This window comes from Thamnophis elegans, chromosome 1 (genome assembly GCF_009769535.1).
Source record: "Thamnophis elegans isolate rThaEle1 chromosome 1, rThaEle1.pri, whole genome shotgun sequence".
Taxonomy (NCBI): domain Eukaryota; kingdom Metazoa; phylum Chordata; class Lepidosauria; order Squamata; family Colubridae; genus Thamnophis; species Thamnophis elegans.
In genome coordinates, this window is record NC_045541.1 from 79030223 (window position 1) to 79044916 (window position 14694).

Consider the following 14694-nt stretch of genomic DNA (forward strand, 5'->3'; position numbering starts at 1 on the left):
GCTCCTATTAATTACTGGTTATAGCGAAGGTAGGAGGGACGCAGTGGCTCAGTGGCTAAGATGCTGAGATTGTCGATCAGAAAGGTCGGCAATTCAGCGGTTCGAACCCTAGCGCTGCATAAACAGAGTGAGCTCCCGTTACTTGTTCCAGCTTCTGCTAACCTAACAGTTTGAAAGCATGTAAAAATGCAAGTAGAAAAATAGGGACCACTTCAGTGGGAAAATAACAATGCTCCATGCATCTTTGGTATTTAGTCATGCCAACCACATGACTAGAAACGGAGATGAACACCGCCCCCTAGAGCCAGAAACGAGTAGCACGCATGTGCAGGGGAACCGTTACTTTAATAGAGAAGGTATTTGCTTTGGATGAAATGACAGTACGGGACATGTATTTGCCTCAATAGGCACCAACTGTCCCACAGCTGTGACCCTATGAAAAAAATAATGGTCCTTCTCTGTCACAGCACCTGCTCTCTGAGATCAGGTGTCTTACATCTGTGCAGCTGCTACCCTGATAGCATTTCAGAAAGCTTTGCATTAGGGTGGTAGGGGCTAGCTTCATCTGATCTGCTCTTCTTCATTACTTTTCTTTAAATGCTTTATTATAATATTGTATTCTTATATTTTGTTTGGTTTTATTTTACATCACTCAGATGGTGATTCCACTCAGAAGTGTGGAATCAGATGGTACCTAAATTTAATCAATGTAGGGTTAGACTAGAAGACCTCCAAGATCCTTTCAAACTCTTGTTATTTTGTTATTCAATTAAATAAATTAAAATGCAGTTTGCCCAATAAGGTATTTAATGTCCGTACCACCAAGATAGCTTTCTTTCAAATGTTTCACTCACCCAGTGCCAAAGTTGAGCAGTCCTAAGGCAGGCCTGTAACAATGTTTTAAGTAGTAAGTTTTCTGGCTCATCAGACATGGGAGTGCAATTTGGAAAAGCCACGTTTGAACAGAAGAGGTTTTGTCCAGAGTTGAAGCAGAGTTCCACGATAAGGATGAAAAAGATGAACATTACTTTTCCATGGCTGCATCTGGACTCTAGATTCTTAAGAGGCTTGTTTTGTTCTTGCCTTAAGGCCTTTTATTACAAGTTGTTTTCTTGTAAAGGTGGCGCAGTGGTTAAATGCAGCACTGCAGGCTGACTGCTAGATCAGCAGTTCAGCGGTTCAAATCTCACCGGCTCAGGGTTGACTCAGCCTTCCATCCTTCCGAGGTGGGTAAAATGAGGACCCAGATTGTTGTTGGGGGCAATATGCTGACTCTGTAAACCGCTTAGAGAGGCCTGAAAGGCCTATGAAGCGGTATATAAGTCTACTGTTATTGCTATTGCTATTATTGCTTTTGTTACAAATTTCTATTCCAACAACTGCCTGGTATCATTTGAAAGTTTTACTTTTGTTTGTCTTAACTGATCATTAGTACTCTGAAGATTTTTTTTAAAATAAAGGCACAGTAATTATTATTGCCACCAGTACTTCCTACAGGTAAGACTTCTTTTGAACACTGTTCTAGAGTTTAGTCCAGTATAACTTTTGAAGGAGAATGGTGGCCTAGTGGTTAAGATGGTGGGCTTGTTGGCTGAAAGGATGGCAGTTCAAGACCCAAGTACTGCACAATGGAGTGAGCTCCCTTTCCTGCCCAAGCTCCTGCCCAGCTAGCAGTTCGAAAGCATGCAAATGTGAGTAGATAAACAGATACCACTTCGGTGGAAGGTAACAGTGTTCCCTGCACCACAGCGTATAGTCATGCTGGCCACGTAACTGCAAAGTGTCTTCAGATAACATTGGCTCCCTCGGCTGGGAAATGGATAGAAGCACCGCCTCCTAGAGTCAGACACGACTGGATGGGGGAAATCTTTACATTTGACTTTTTATAAAGAGAACACATCGAAGAGGAAAAACAGTTTCACCTAAGACTCTTTAAAGAGTCTTCTCCCTGTCCCATATTAACACCATGTTTTTGAAATAAATAAATTATAACATGAGAGAATGCAAATTAGTTCTTGAGTGCAACCTAATCTGAACAGAATACCAATTCTCACAGCAGTTGGAGCACATTATCTCTGAAAATTGAACTTGAACTTCACGGGAAATCTTTTCCTTGATGTGATCAGAAAAGGGCCGAGTTTGTTTAGAATGAAATGGGGAAAGAAGAAATGCCAAGTATTTATCGGAAGGATGTATAACTTGAATGGAAAATATCAGGCTTAATATCCTCATGCTTAATTTCATGCCTTAAGAAAATAAAATGCAAATGGGGGGATGACCCCAAATAAACCCCAAAGCAACTTCCCATGATATGTCCAATGAACTTTTAAGTTTACACGTCTACCATGCAAAGAAATACAAATAATGCCTGCTAATGCAGCAAAGAAAATGCAACTTGTGTCTGATAGAATTTTTATTATTATTATTATTATTGGACAGATGAACTAAAATAAGCCAACAACATAATTATATGCCAACAGCCATCTCTCTTAGCATAGTGATGGCAGACTGTGTGCCCCCTTCCCATCCTGTCTCAGGCCCCCTTTGGCGAAAAAGAAGCAGTCATGGCTTTTACCACAGGGTGGGATTCCGCCCCTGGCTAGTATATCTTCTGGCATTTCTCTCTAAAAATACCAGAACTTTTGTAGGTGCTTTCAGGATCCACACGTTGAGGCCAGGGAGATCAGGGAACCACCTTCCTTAAGTGCACTGGAAGCCTTATTGCTACTTTAGTTGGGCCAAAACAATTTTCCTCCCCGTTAAAACCCAATGAAGGGTTGATGCAAAAGGTCTGAGGGAAGGGAAGGAAAAGGGTCAACTGAAGTAAAAACAAAGACAAGTCTCAATGTGCCCCCCCATGTAAGCCACTTTACATGTTAAGTCACGGTTTACAACTTTTTTTAAAAAAAGAAATGGCAGTACCACCATCTTAGAGTGGAAATGAGACAGATAAAAAGAGAGCTTGCATTCAAAGACAAGGATCACTTCCCAAAAGGAAGTGGGCAGAATGGGGGGAAAAAGGGAACACAAAAGCAGTAGCCCAACTCAAAAAATGTGGTTCGTCTCTTAAAAACAGCACTCATAATCCATTGGATAAGGGAGGAACAGGAGAGAAATGGAGGGAAGGAAAAAAAATCCCCACAGAACTGGTGCAACGTCTTGCCAAGGATGATGCATTTAACCAAAACTCCATACAGTCCCTTGTGTCTACATGTCCTGTGGTGGCAGCATAATTGCTCAAGCTGTCTTGGTTGTGTATGTGTATGTGTATATATATATTATATACACATACACATACACACACACATAAGCACATATACATATGCATACATCCGAGAATAGAGAGTAATTTCCTTTTTTAAGCGTTGGTTTTGCTCTGGTTGGGAAGACTCATCTCTCCTTCACGTGGTTCTGTGCTACTGCACTACTACTACTGCTGCTGCCGCTGCCGCCACCACCACTGCCATTGCCATTTCCGTTACTGCTACTACTCCCACTGCTGCTGCAGAGGATCTCTGTGAGGTCATCCATGATGGTTGTTTCTTTAGGGTCCACCAGATTAAACTCCCGGATGAAAAGGATGAAGTGTACGTAGAGTGTGTTCAAATGTCCATGCAATTCCAGTGCCAGAGTTTCCTTGAAGTGTGACGAATAGATGTGGGCTAGCACATGGAACAGATACTTGCAGATCTTCTTCACTAGGGATTCAAATGAGTTTGGGAATTCTTTGCCTGTTGTGAAAAGAAGGAGAGTGAAAGGAAGAGAAGCCATCATCTTCAGTTGAACGTCTGAACATATTTGTTTCCTTGAAAAATTCGTCTCACGAGTTTAATTCTCCTGAGGCGATTTGCAAGCAATTAAAAACAGTAAAATAATTATTCATGAAATATTGTTTAAAACAAGCAGCACATCTCTTAGACTCCTTCATACAGGGCAATTGGTGTTCCTCTGGGAGAAAGAAATCCAGGTAATTGGCCTTCTGCAAAGATTGTCCCGTCAGCCTTACTTCCTTCAGGGTATCTTTTACAGTGCAGATGGTGGCAATGGCTCTAAAGCCAGGAGGAGAAGAGACCGACTGGAGCCCCTTCGGCTTCGGTAGTGATGGCCCACAACCTGAGTCATGAACAAATCCTGTTCAGGCTACTGCACCATACTTTTCTTCATTCAACTCTATTAGATACGTATTAGGTTGAGACAAGCCTGAGAAGTCTTTTTTTATGCTTAAAAAGTGTGACTTGCTCATTTTGGAGAAGGTGATTATTTCAATCCCAACCATAATACATTCTAGATTTTAGATGAAAAACATTTTTGGCCAAGTCTGTTGCTGAACTAGAGGTAGTAAGGTAAAATGAGTAGTGTGCACAAATGAAATGAGATATGATTTAAGTTCATTTAATTTAAATTGGATCAAACAACAATGAATGAAAGCCATAAAAATCTGTCTGAATTAGGGTTTTTCCTGAGAATAAACATACCATATTTAGTAGGAAAGACATCCTCATCCGTCACTAACTTCTGCACTGAACTCATGACAAAGTCAACATATTGAGGGGCTGTACATTTGATCTTCTTTCCTCGTTCATCATACCAGTAGTATTGTCTGCAAAGAGAATGAGCAGTATGGTAAAATCTGTTCTGGATATGTAAGTTACCAGATAAGCTATAACCCACACATGAGGCTCCCATGATTATCTCTTGTGCTTCTCTTCACCTCCTCAGTTATCATGGAAAGAAGTCAGCAAAGAATTGGGGGATTTAAAAAATAACTGAAATACCATGTGTGCTTAAATTCTTTCTTTACACACAGCCAAATCACACCAAAGAAAGCCCAAGGGCAGCTCTTAACCTGAAAAAAATAGCTCATCTCAAGACCACCAAAAAGCAAACAATACTGCCTTAGCTGAGCAGCTAAAATCCCAATTAAAGTTTTAGAGTACTGTTATTAGAGCTTAAGCTCGCCACTCTAATTTGAACGAATGACGTTTGTAAAACTAGAAATTGGTGAGAATCTGGTGTCGTGAGCGATGATAGTGCTATAGTGCTTGGGTCAGGATAAAGTTTCAGCAACTGCCATTTGTTTATAAAGCAATTCTATGAACCCTTGTTCTACTTTAAAAAGCAGATCCTATATATGGCAGAACTACTATAAGCTTTATACTATGTTTCAACTGCAGAAACACACTGAGAGGCCCTAGTCACACTTTAGGATGCTGTTTTAGGTGAGGTGACACAAGCCTTTAGCAATGTAGTTTTCATAAACCAGTTTGTCACAGAATGACTATTTTAAAGATTTACTATATACATATGGACACACTTTAGTCTCAGGTTTTAAGGAAACAGTACTTGAAAATGGAACAGCCTTATTTTGTTTTGAAAGTTAGCAAATAGGAATATTTACAAACAGTTCCTAGAAATCTTGATTTAAATAATTAATATCCCCACTTCATTTCTGACACAACTTTGATCACATGTGTTAAACAGATGTGTACATTGTACTGAGTCAAGTGGAAAGGCACTTACTTTTTCATAAAATAAATAGAAATTTTGTCGAGTTGATGAAAAGTGTTATGCTAAGGGATTCATCCCATAAAATGGATGTTACAGGCAACAATTTACATAGTTCCAATTTAAAAAATGAACTATATTTAAAAATATATTTAAATTGAGCATATATTCTGTTGAATTAATCTTTCTCTTGAGTATATCCTTCCGTATTCAAATGCAGGTTTGCATTTTATTAATAGAATATTAAAAACGAAATGTAAGAGCAAACAACTCAATGTAGAATTGTAAGGTCTCGGATTCTGGTTTTCAACAACAGGCTGATAGATACAAATGCAGCAGATTTTGTATAGTAACATGAGCTGTCAGGAGATGGCAGCATAATAGCAGATAACTTTAACATAATAAATCCCATACAGTAGCTAGCACACTTCTTCAACTAGTCTTAAACATAAAACTACATTTTATATGCATTTTTAAGTATAAATTGTAGTTTGTGGTTGTGAAAACGTTGATCTATTATGAAGAGGGGAATTCAAACATTTCTTGGAAGTATCACATCAATTCAAAAAGCTCCTTCAAAGGAGGTATTTTCATCACAACTATATGAATAAAGATTCTGTGCTCTTGCCATGACATTTTTAAAAGGAATGCAGATTACATCTAAAGATGCATTTCATTCATGGGGCTTCAGACTGTATTAGTGAATTTTTAATGGAGCCAGCACATGTCTAAGTCTAGTACAGCATTTATAATTAACTTAATATTCAATGAAGTCTTACATTGTTGAAGGAAAATATATGACACATACTTAATTGTCATAGGTGTGTTATTATTTGAAGAGCCAGAGCAGGGCGGTGGCTAAGAAGTTGAACTTGACGCCCCTGTTTCAAGCCAGCCATGGGAGCTCAACTGAGTGTCTTTGCGCTCAGTCCCACCTGTCCCAGAGGTGGTTCTTGTGGAGAAAAAAAACATAGGAGATGGAGTAGTGTGAACTGACCTGAGCTCCTGGAAAAAATTAAACTATATAAATTGTACAAGAGGGATTTTAAATTTAATGTTCTTCACATTCAAGAAATAAACTTCAGCCAGTCTAACCTTGACCCCATTAGATAAGTTGTCTTGTCTCTTCCAGCCAGGAAGACCATTGGCAATGCTGGCTAGAAAAATGTAAAGTCATAATTCTAATTGGAGGGCAACAAGCTGAAAACTTTACACTGTTAGCAATTTTACCATTGTTTAGTGAGAACCTTATTGTATGAAGCAACACCAATTACCGGTCGGTACTATTACTAATGGAATTTTGGCAGTTTCAAATATTCTGTCCATGGAGCCCAACCTATCTTCAAAATGCTATCTCAACAACAACTCTCATTCTTGAGAGAGAAGAAGAATTTGACTCTTGATACGATTTATTTTATTTTTTAAAAAAACCAATTGCAAGCAAAGAGAATAGGAATGAAATTCCTCCAAATTCAAGCTGCTCTGATCATTAGTGGAGTCACTGAAGAATCTCTAAAACAAGACTGCATTGCCAAAAAGACAAGATTTTGTTTTCCAAATGTAAGACTTTGTTCCTTTTGCCTAATGGTTGGAGGTCAGCAGTTAGATAATATTCTTGCCCAGGACCTTTCCTGTGTCTCATTTTTACCAGGAGATTAAAGGGGAATATTCCAAAAACACATATCCAGTATTCTGTCATAATCCCAAATAGAATGAACATAAAGGTAAAGGTTCCCCTTGCACATATGTGCTAGTCGTTCCCGACTCTAGGAGGCGATGCTCATCTCCGTTTCAAAGCCAAAGAGCCAGCACTGTCCGAAGATGTCTCCTGGTCATATGGCCGGCATGACTAAACGCCGAATGTGCACAGAGTGCTGTTACCTTCCCACCAAGGTGGTCCCTATTTTTCTACTTGCATTTTTATGTGCTTTCGAACTGCTAGGTTGGCAGAAGCTGGGACAAGTAATGGGAGCTCACTCCAATACGTGGCACTAGGGATTCAAACTGCAGAACTGCTGACCTTTCTGATTGACAAGCTCAGCGTCTCAGCCACTGAGCCACCGCATCCCTAGGATGAGCATAAATATCCTTTATTCATCTATGCAGACTAATAAGGACAGAATGTGTGGAAAGATTATCACATGCCTTTGTTTATCAACATCGATGAAGAAGTCCAGAAGTCACTCCAAAACAAAGATTATGAAACAACAGTCTATGTTCCCTGAGCTTGCATGTTAAGAATAAAATCTAAATCTAAAATTTAAGTAGATAAGAAGAGTTTCTAAGTGCAAAAGTGAGCAATTTCTGAAGTGTCCAGGATCCAGACACTTCCTAACCTTCTGAAAGGTTTTTTCTGAATGATTTAGAATATGTCTGAGAGGCCTCTGTACTTTTATTTCATCCGCTTTTCAATGTGTTCTGGTACTCCCTCTGAAACAGCACAATTTATTGTACATATCTCCGTCTTTGATAGACAAACAAAAACTTTTCTGTGTAGAAAAAGATGAAACTGATAAACTTCATATTTTTATAAAAAATTAGCCTTAAGCCTACCACCCTCATTTTGTAAAAGATTCTTTCATGTACAAACAAAACTGTTTTGTGTGAGGATATGTTAACAAATATTGGCTCAGAGCACAAAAATGGTACTTTGCACATAACCATTTTCAGAAACAGGGTTAGACTATGAGATGTTTTCATAGTACTCAAAAGAGGATTTAAATTGTGTCTTATGTACTTTTAAACAGTCATGAGCTGAAGAAAATAAATTCCATATGAAAATTTTTTAAAAAGATCAAAGGGCAAGGAGAAAACAGTAGCAACAGGAAAATCTCGCTTCACGCAATCAGTAGGGGAAGTGCCCATTTTATCAAAGAAACAAAAGAAGAGGTTAAACATTAAACTTTGACATCTGTCTCTAGATAAGCTCAAAGCTGCTGCTCAGATTGGGAAGAGTCTCTATATACAATAAAAAAAGTTAGTGAGATCTGGCCACAGAAACTGGAGCAATAGTCTTAAAGAAAGCAAATCCTTAAGAAACAACCATCTAAGCTTCCTAATATAGTATAGTAACAGCTAAATAGACACACAGAAACACACGTATGATTTTTTTAAAAATTATTCTACCATAGAACAAATATGCAAAGGTCAGCCAGTAGTAGACCCAAAAGATGCATAGCTATTGTTTTAACGGTACTTAATTTATGCTACAAAGATATTTCTAGTTGCAGAGAATGTTATTTATTAAGCAATGAGCAAAAGCACATAGAGAGGCTGCTGAATCTAAACAAAAAGGAAATTCATGCAGATAAAATTTAAGCATATTCTCTGTCTTACATGTATTTTGCTTATGTCTGCAGACTTCTATGAAAATAGCACCACACTATTTCTTATTTGATTCAATAGCCTTATTTGTTTAAATCAGTGGTTCCCAAACTTTTTCAGTCCACAAACTGATCCTCAGTGCCCCCCACCCAGTGGTGGAATTCAATTTTTTTTACTATCGGTTCTGTGGGCGTGGCTTGGTGGGCGTGGTTGGGGGGGTCATGTGACTGGGTGGTTTGCAAGATGGAAGGAAGATAGTAACAGTAAAATTCAAAATTGTAACAATTAATTGCACATTTATTCAAAATCTAATTTAAAAACATTTTTAGTTAATGTTAATTCAACAAAATTGTTGAACATGATCCAGTGATACCAGGTTTTCAAAGTCTGATAGTCATTTATCAAGAATCTTAGTAACTAGTAACTTAGTAAACTCAGTAGAATTTAGTAACTACTTCACTATTCAGTAAATTCTGTGTAATACAGTACATGCCTGATCATTCACACACACACTGCTGCCTTTCCCCCCCAAAATAACAGGGTGGGGTGGGGGTAGATAAGGAAGAAGACTTTGCTCTGTGGTATCTGCCATTTCAGAAATGCTCATTAGACTGCTCCACATGATCAGTCTTTCCGTATTCCTCAATATATTGGTGCCCAGCAGATGGTCAAAACCCTAGTAGTATTTACGGAGCTGTAGATGATACTATGGCAAAATGCAAGCCTTGCAGCTCATGTATACTCACACAACATAAGAGTGATGCTATTATCCAGATTTATCTGTGACAAAGGTCTCACTGTGCATAAATATCAAGATAGGAAGGGCACTTTATTAAAAAAAACTGCAGCGTTTTGACTCCATTTGGTTATAAAACATCTTGTTTGGCATACTGGGAACATTTAGACAGCATTTTCTTCTAATATGGGATGTTGTTCTAATAATTTTGTTTTGTTTTGCTTTGCTTTTTCCTGTATGTGACAATATCCAACTTTGGACAGTAATTAGACCACTTTTTTATTTACTTTTTTTAAAACAGTATATGTTGGAAATGCTTGTCCCTTTTCCACAATCTCCCCTATATTTCAGCCTTCAATGAGATTACTTTGCAACTCAAAGTTTGAGAAACCACTCCAAGTGCCGTTCCTCCCACTCCTCACTTTTTAAGGCCATCTCTACAAATGGAGCGAGGTGGCAGAGGGGGGGCTAGCCACTCTCTCTTCCCCCCCCCGCTGCATGTTTACCTGTGTTGCATTTCTAAGGTAGGAGGGGTAGAGATAGGCGAGAGTGGCACGTCCGTGTGGAACGGGTGCAAGAGGGATTGGGAGGGGTGGCTCTGTTGCACAGGCATGCCATGGAGCAATCCTCACAGAGGCAGCTCGCAGCGCAGCTCCGGAAAGGGAGTCAGAAGTAAAGCCATTTATAAAAGCGTGAGAGGCAGGAAGGCAGGCAGACGCTCTTGTGCAGTGACATCGGACTCACTGCATAATTCCTGAAATGCAGGCCCAAGGACAGCCCCGTTCAGTCCCGCATCTCTTCTCCGTGCACAGCACACACAGAGTTGTATCAGAGGAGAAATGCAGGCAAAAGGCTCTTCTCTTCTTCCTCTGCTCCCCCCTTCCCCGCCCCCCGGCCTGACATGCTTGTATACCTCCTGAATGAGCGAGCGAGCGAGTGAAAAATCCTTTCATATCTTTATTATCTAAGTGGTAATTATTTTAGGTTCTTTCAACTAATGTGTCTCCACCCAAAATTTAATACAAGAAAAATTGCCATTGTCCTTCATGCATTTAAATTTTTTTTAAAAAATCAAGATTTTATTTTTAGAGCAGATTATTTTGACTGGATATCTTCAATCTCAGGAAATATTATGAAGCTGCACAACTGAGAAATATCATGTGATTGAAATCCAATATTGAACCTAAGTTATAGTTTGATTTGGAGTTTTATGACAAATTTAAAAGAAATTTAAATGCACTGACCTAGGGGGTATCCCTAAGGCGCCAAGCCACATGGCACTCTGCCTGCTCCCAGGCTTCCGTGGCTTGGCACATTTGAGATACCCCCTAGGTCAGTGCATGGAGCTCTGCCCGGCTGGAGAGGGTGGTTGCGCGAGTGCCTGTTCCGTCCCCAGCTCGCATGCCTCCCAGCCTCACCATGCCCTGGCCCAGCTCTCCCTGTAGGGTCAGGGCACCACCACCGCTTTCGCCGCCATGCTTCAAGCACAACTTCTTCTCCGGCTTCCAAACTCTGGAACTCGGCTTCCGATTCTTTCAGCAACAGCCACTCTAGGAGTGCGCTCTATGGTTGTGGGCCCTATGGCAGCCAGCGTGGTGAGGCTGGGAGGCATGAGAGCTGGGGGCGGAACAGGCGCTCTCACAACCACCCTCTCCAGCCAGGCAGAGCTCCATGCACTGATTTAGGGGGTATCCCAAATATGCCAAGCTGCGGGAGCTGGGGGGGGGGCAGATAGAGCACCACGTGGCTTGGCACTTTAGGGATACCCCCTAGGTCAGTGAATGCCGCTCTGCCCAGCTGGAGAGGGGGTTTGCCTGGCGGCTGCTTGTGAACATGGTCACCTCATGGCTGCTTCATCCCTGAGGCTGTGCCTGGCTCTTTGGGAGCCCGCTCACAAGGGAGCAGCCTCCTGGCAACTCCCCACTCTGGCCAGGAAGAACGCCACTTCCCAACCTAGCGGTATCCCGAAGGCAGCAAGCTACGTGAGCGCCTTTCTACCCCCCTAGCACCCCTAGCATTTTCGGGGACCCATGGTAGATGGGTGTAAACTAATCAAGGAGAGAAGCAACTTAGAACTGAGGAGAAATTTCCTGACAGTTAGAACAATTAATCAGTGGAACAATTTTCCTCCAGAAGTTGTGAATGCCCCACCACTGGAAGTCTTTAAGAAGATGTTGGATAGGCATTTGTTTGAAACGGTATAGGGTTTCCTGCCTAGGCAGGAGGTTGGACTAGAAGACCTCCAAGGTCCCTTCCAACTCTGCTATTGTATTGTATTGTAGATGAAAAGAAGTACCATTTTAAATTAGGCATGATGGATTGAAGTATTAAGGATTCCTAAACCTGGTGATCCTAGTGAGCTATAATAGTGTTCCCACATATAGCAGATAAGAGAATAATGTGAATTTGGTGTGACTGAGTCAGCTAGCTCTTTTATTTTATTCAAAAGACCTTAGTCGCACAAAAACATAACTGAAATTATCAAATACAACTACTGAGCTGGTGTATGGGATTGTCTCTGGAGTAGACTCATAAGCAATAGGCAGCCTTCTGAAAAACTTCCCTGAATCAATCTGTAGCCTGAATCAAGCAGCAGATAATTTTAAAAAAAGTGATTTAAAAAGAAGCAGTTCCATGGTTAGGATATAAAGCAGTTATTAATGAAAACTAAATCAAAACAGTGCCTAAACCAATATACAGAAGAGTGAAGCTGAAAACTGAAGCAGGCAGGAAGAGGAAATAGTAAACAATTGAGTCACAGAGATCATTAATATGAGTGTTGAAATCAACAAGCAGCTAAGTTAAGGGTCTGATTGAAATCTGAACTCATACATGAAGAAAAATTATACTTTCTTCATGTAACACAGAGCTTTAGCCAAATACAAACAAACAAACAACCCTCCACAAAGTGAAGGATAGACTAAATGGGTAGGATTTGGAAATATTTTTCTGTGAGAGAAAGTGACTACTCGGGTCATAATAAGAGGAAAAAATAATGTAGGCTTATTCAGGTAAGATTTTTCCTATGCTGTTGTGCTCTGCCCCTCCCATGCTGGAAATGTGGATGCCATTCCTAAGTGAGTATTCTAATCTCTTGAATCCAAATGAAATGTCACACAACAGGAAGTTCCATTTTAGCCTTCTGAATTGATTGCTCTCTTTTTTAAATGTTAATGTTTTTGGGAACATTTTTCGAACGCCACCCCAGTTAGTACCAGCATATTTACCCTTAGAAATATCAAACTAGAAGGGTGGATGGAAATAGTGAACTATCCACCTGCAAATTTTAATGCTTGCTAGGTAGATTTTGCCTTTTATTAACATTATCCATTGTCCAGTGACAATGCCATTTGCATTACTTTTTCCCTATGTATTCTGAGTTAAAAGTATTTTCTTCTTTCAAGAGTAATGATAAAGTAATGCAATTTTTACACTCAATTTACCCTGCAATTGTACAGGGACAATTGTTTTGCATTCCTCAATTGGAAAAGAAGAAACATTCATGCCATCAAAATACAACAAAAAAGCTACAACGTACGTATTGCATACTGCCATGGTCTGACACGACTCTCCTGTACAGAATTCGGAGATGGTACTATACTGTAAATTGATATGGTGGAAGAACGTCGTCGCTGAAAGACAAAAGAAAAACCAAAGTTTCCATTATTACTCTGCAAGTTTGGAGGCTAAAAAAGAGGGCTTAAGAGATGGGAAATTAGACATAAATGAAATCGTTCATTCAGCATTATCACAACTACCCAAGCATTTTCTTGCTAAGAATTGTATTAGCCACAGCTGGATCTGGATGTCTTAGGGAATGTCTTTCATCCAACAATTTCTCCTCAGCCACTAGGCAGTAAGCAGCATTCTTTAAGGTTTCTCCTGCTACCAGTAAGTACAAAAGAGGGGCCATGATGGTGGACGTTTACTATAAAGGAAATTCCCTTCCTTGAAAAGAGTTTGTCCATGAGGCAAGGATGGCCCCCACATATACAGCCTTCAAGAAGGAAGTGAACCTGTCTGTCTGTCTGTCTTTCTGTCTCATTTATATGGTCAACCATCTCACAGAAATGGGCAGCATACAACAACCAATAAAAACAAATACATCAAATAGTTGCTATAAAACGAAATCAATATAAAAATAAAAAGACATTATAAAAAATAAAGCATATAAAGCCACATAAAGACAGTAAGGAATCACCTGTAACTGAGCATTTAAGAGTGTTCCCAGTGCCCCGAGACCCCAAATCGTCTTGAGGAACTTCTGGAATCATAACAAGGATAGAGCTAATCTGACTTTGGGGGGTGGGGGTGGAAGAGAGTGGTCCATAGGGCAGATGTTACAGCAGAGAATGTCTGCTTCCTAGCATCCACCAAATAAAGACCCTGATGTATGGTGTTTGCAACTTCTTACTCTGGTAAATCTAATGGGATGGGCCGATGAAATTGGAGAGAGGTAATCATTCAGACAATCTGGTCCCATGTCATGACGGGCTTTAAAGGTTAAAAACAGCCCCTTGAATTGAACTCAGAAAACATTGCAGCTCGGGGGACAGAGGTGTAATACTAGAAGTGCTGTTCTGGGAGCACACATAACTGATAGGGACCAAAAACTGGAATGTGAAACTAGTATAAGACAACAATTCTGTGTTCCTGATGGTGGCCCACTCTCCGTCTCGCACAATACTTCTCCATGGTGCTCCTCCACCGCTTTGGCAGCCTCATCCCCAAAACCAAGTCCCCAAAGACCAGGGACCTAGAACTTCCCATTATCCTAATCAAACCTCCCTAGATGGGAAAGCTCTCAGCACCAGCAAAACCCCAGCTGCCCTTTCCCCCACACTACCACCCACCCCCACATATCACAAGACTCATACACACACACACACACACACACAAACAGGCTCCCTCCCGTGCTGCTCTCACCAACTAATGGAGGGCTCCTCACATTCCTCACTTCAAAAAGAAGCTTCTTGGGTGAGAAGCTAAACATTTTCAAGGAAAAAACTAAGACAGTCCAGTTGCCTTTTTAAAGCACCTTTGGGTCAACCATGACCTAGATGCTTGAGAATCCCCATAGACACTCTGCAAAGCAGCTCTTTCACTCTCAAAGAAGCTGGCTGAAAAGG

The 14694-nt window shown here is 40.4% G+C and overlaps 1 protein-coding gene across 2 annotated transcripts in view; it reads right to left on the minus strand.

The window, feature by feature from the left end:
• Window positions 1–2894: 2894 nt before the first annotated feature.
• Window positions 2895–14694, minus strand: part of MOB2 (MOB kinase activator 2) — a 111466-nt gene continuing 99666 nt past the window's right edge. For both annotated transcript variants that reach the window (XM_032222798.1, XM_032222790.1), the window contains exons 3-5: window positions 13104–13197; window positions 4476–4600; window positions 2895–3731 (exon numbers count right to left, since the gene is read on the minus strand). In XM_032222798.1, coding sequence (XP_032078689.1) covers window positions 3391–3731; window positions 4476–4600; window positions 13104–13197 — 560 coding nt within the window. In that variant the 3' untranslated portion in view covers window positions 2895–3390. The remainder of the gene's footprint in view (window positions 3732–4475; window positions 4601–13103; window positions 13198–14694) is intronic.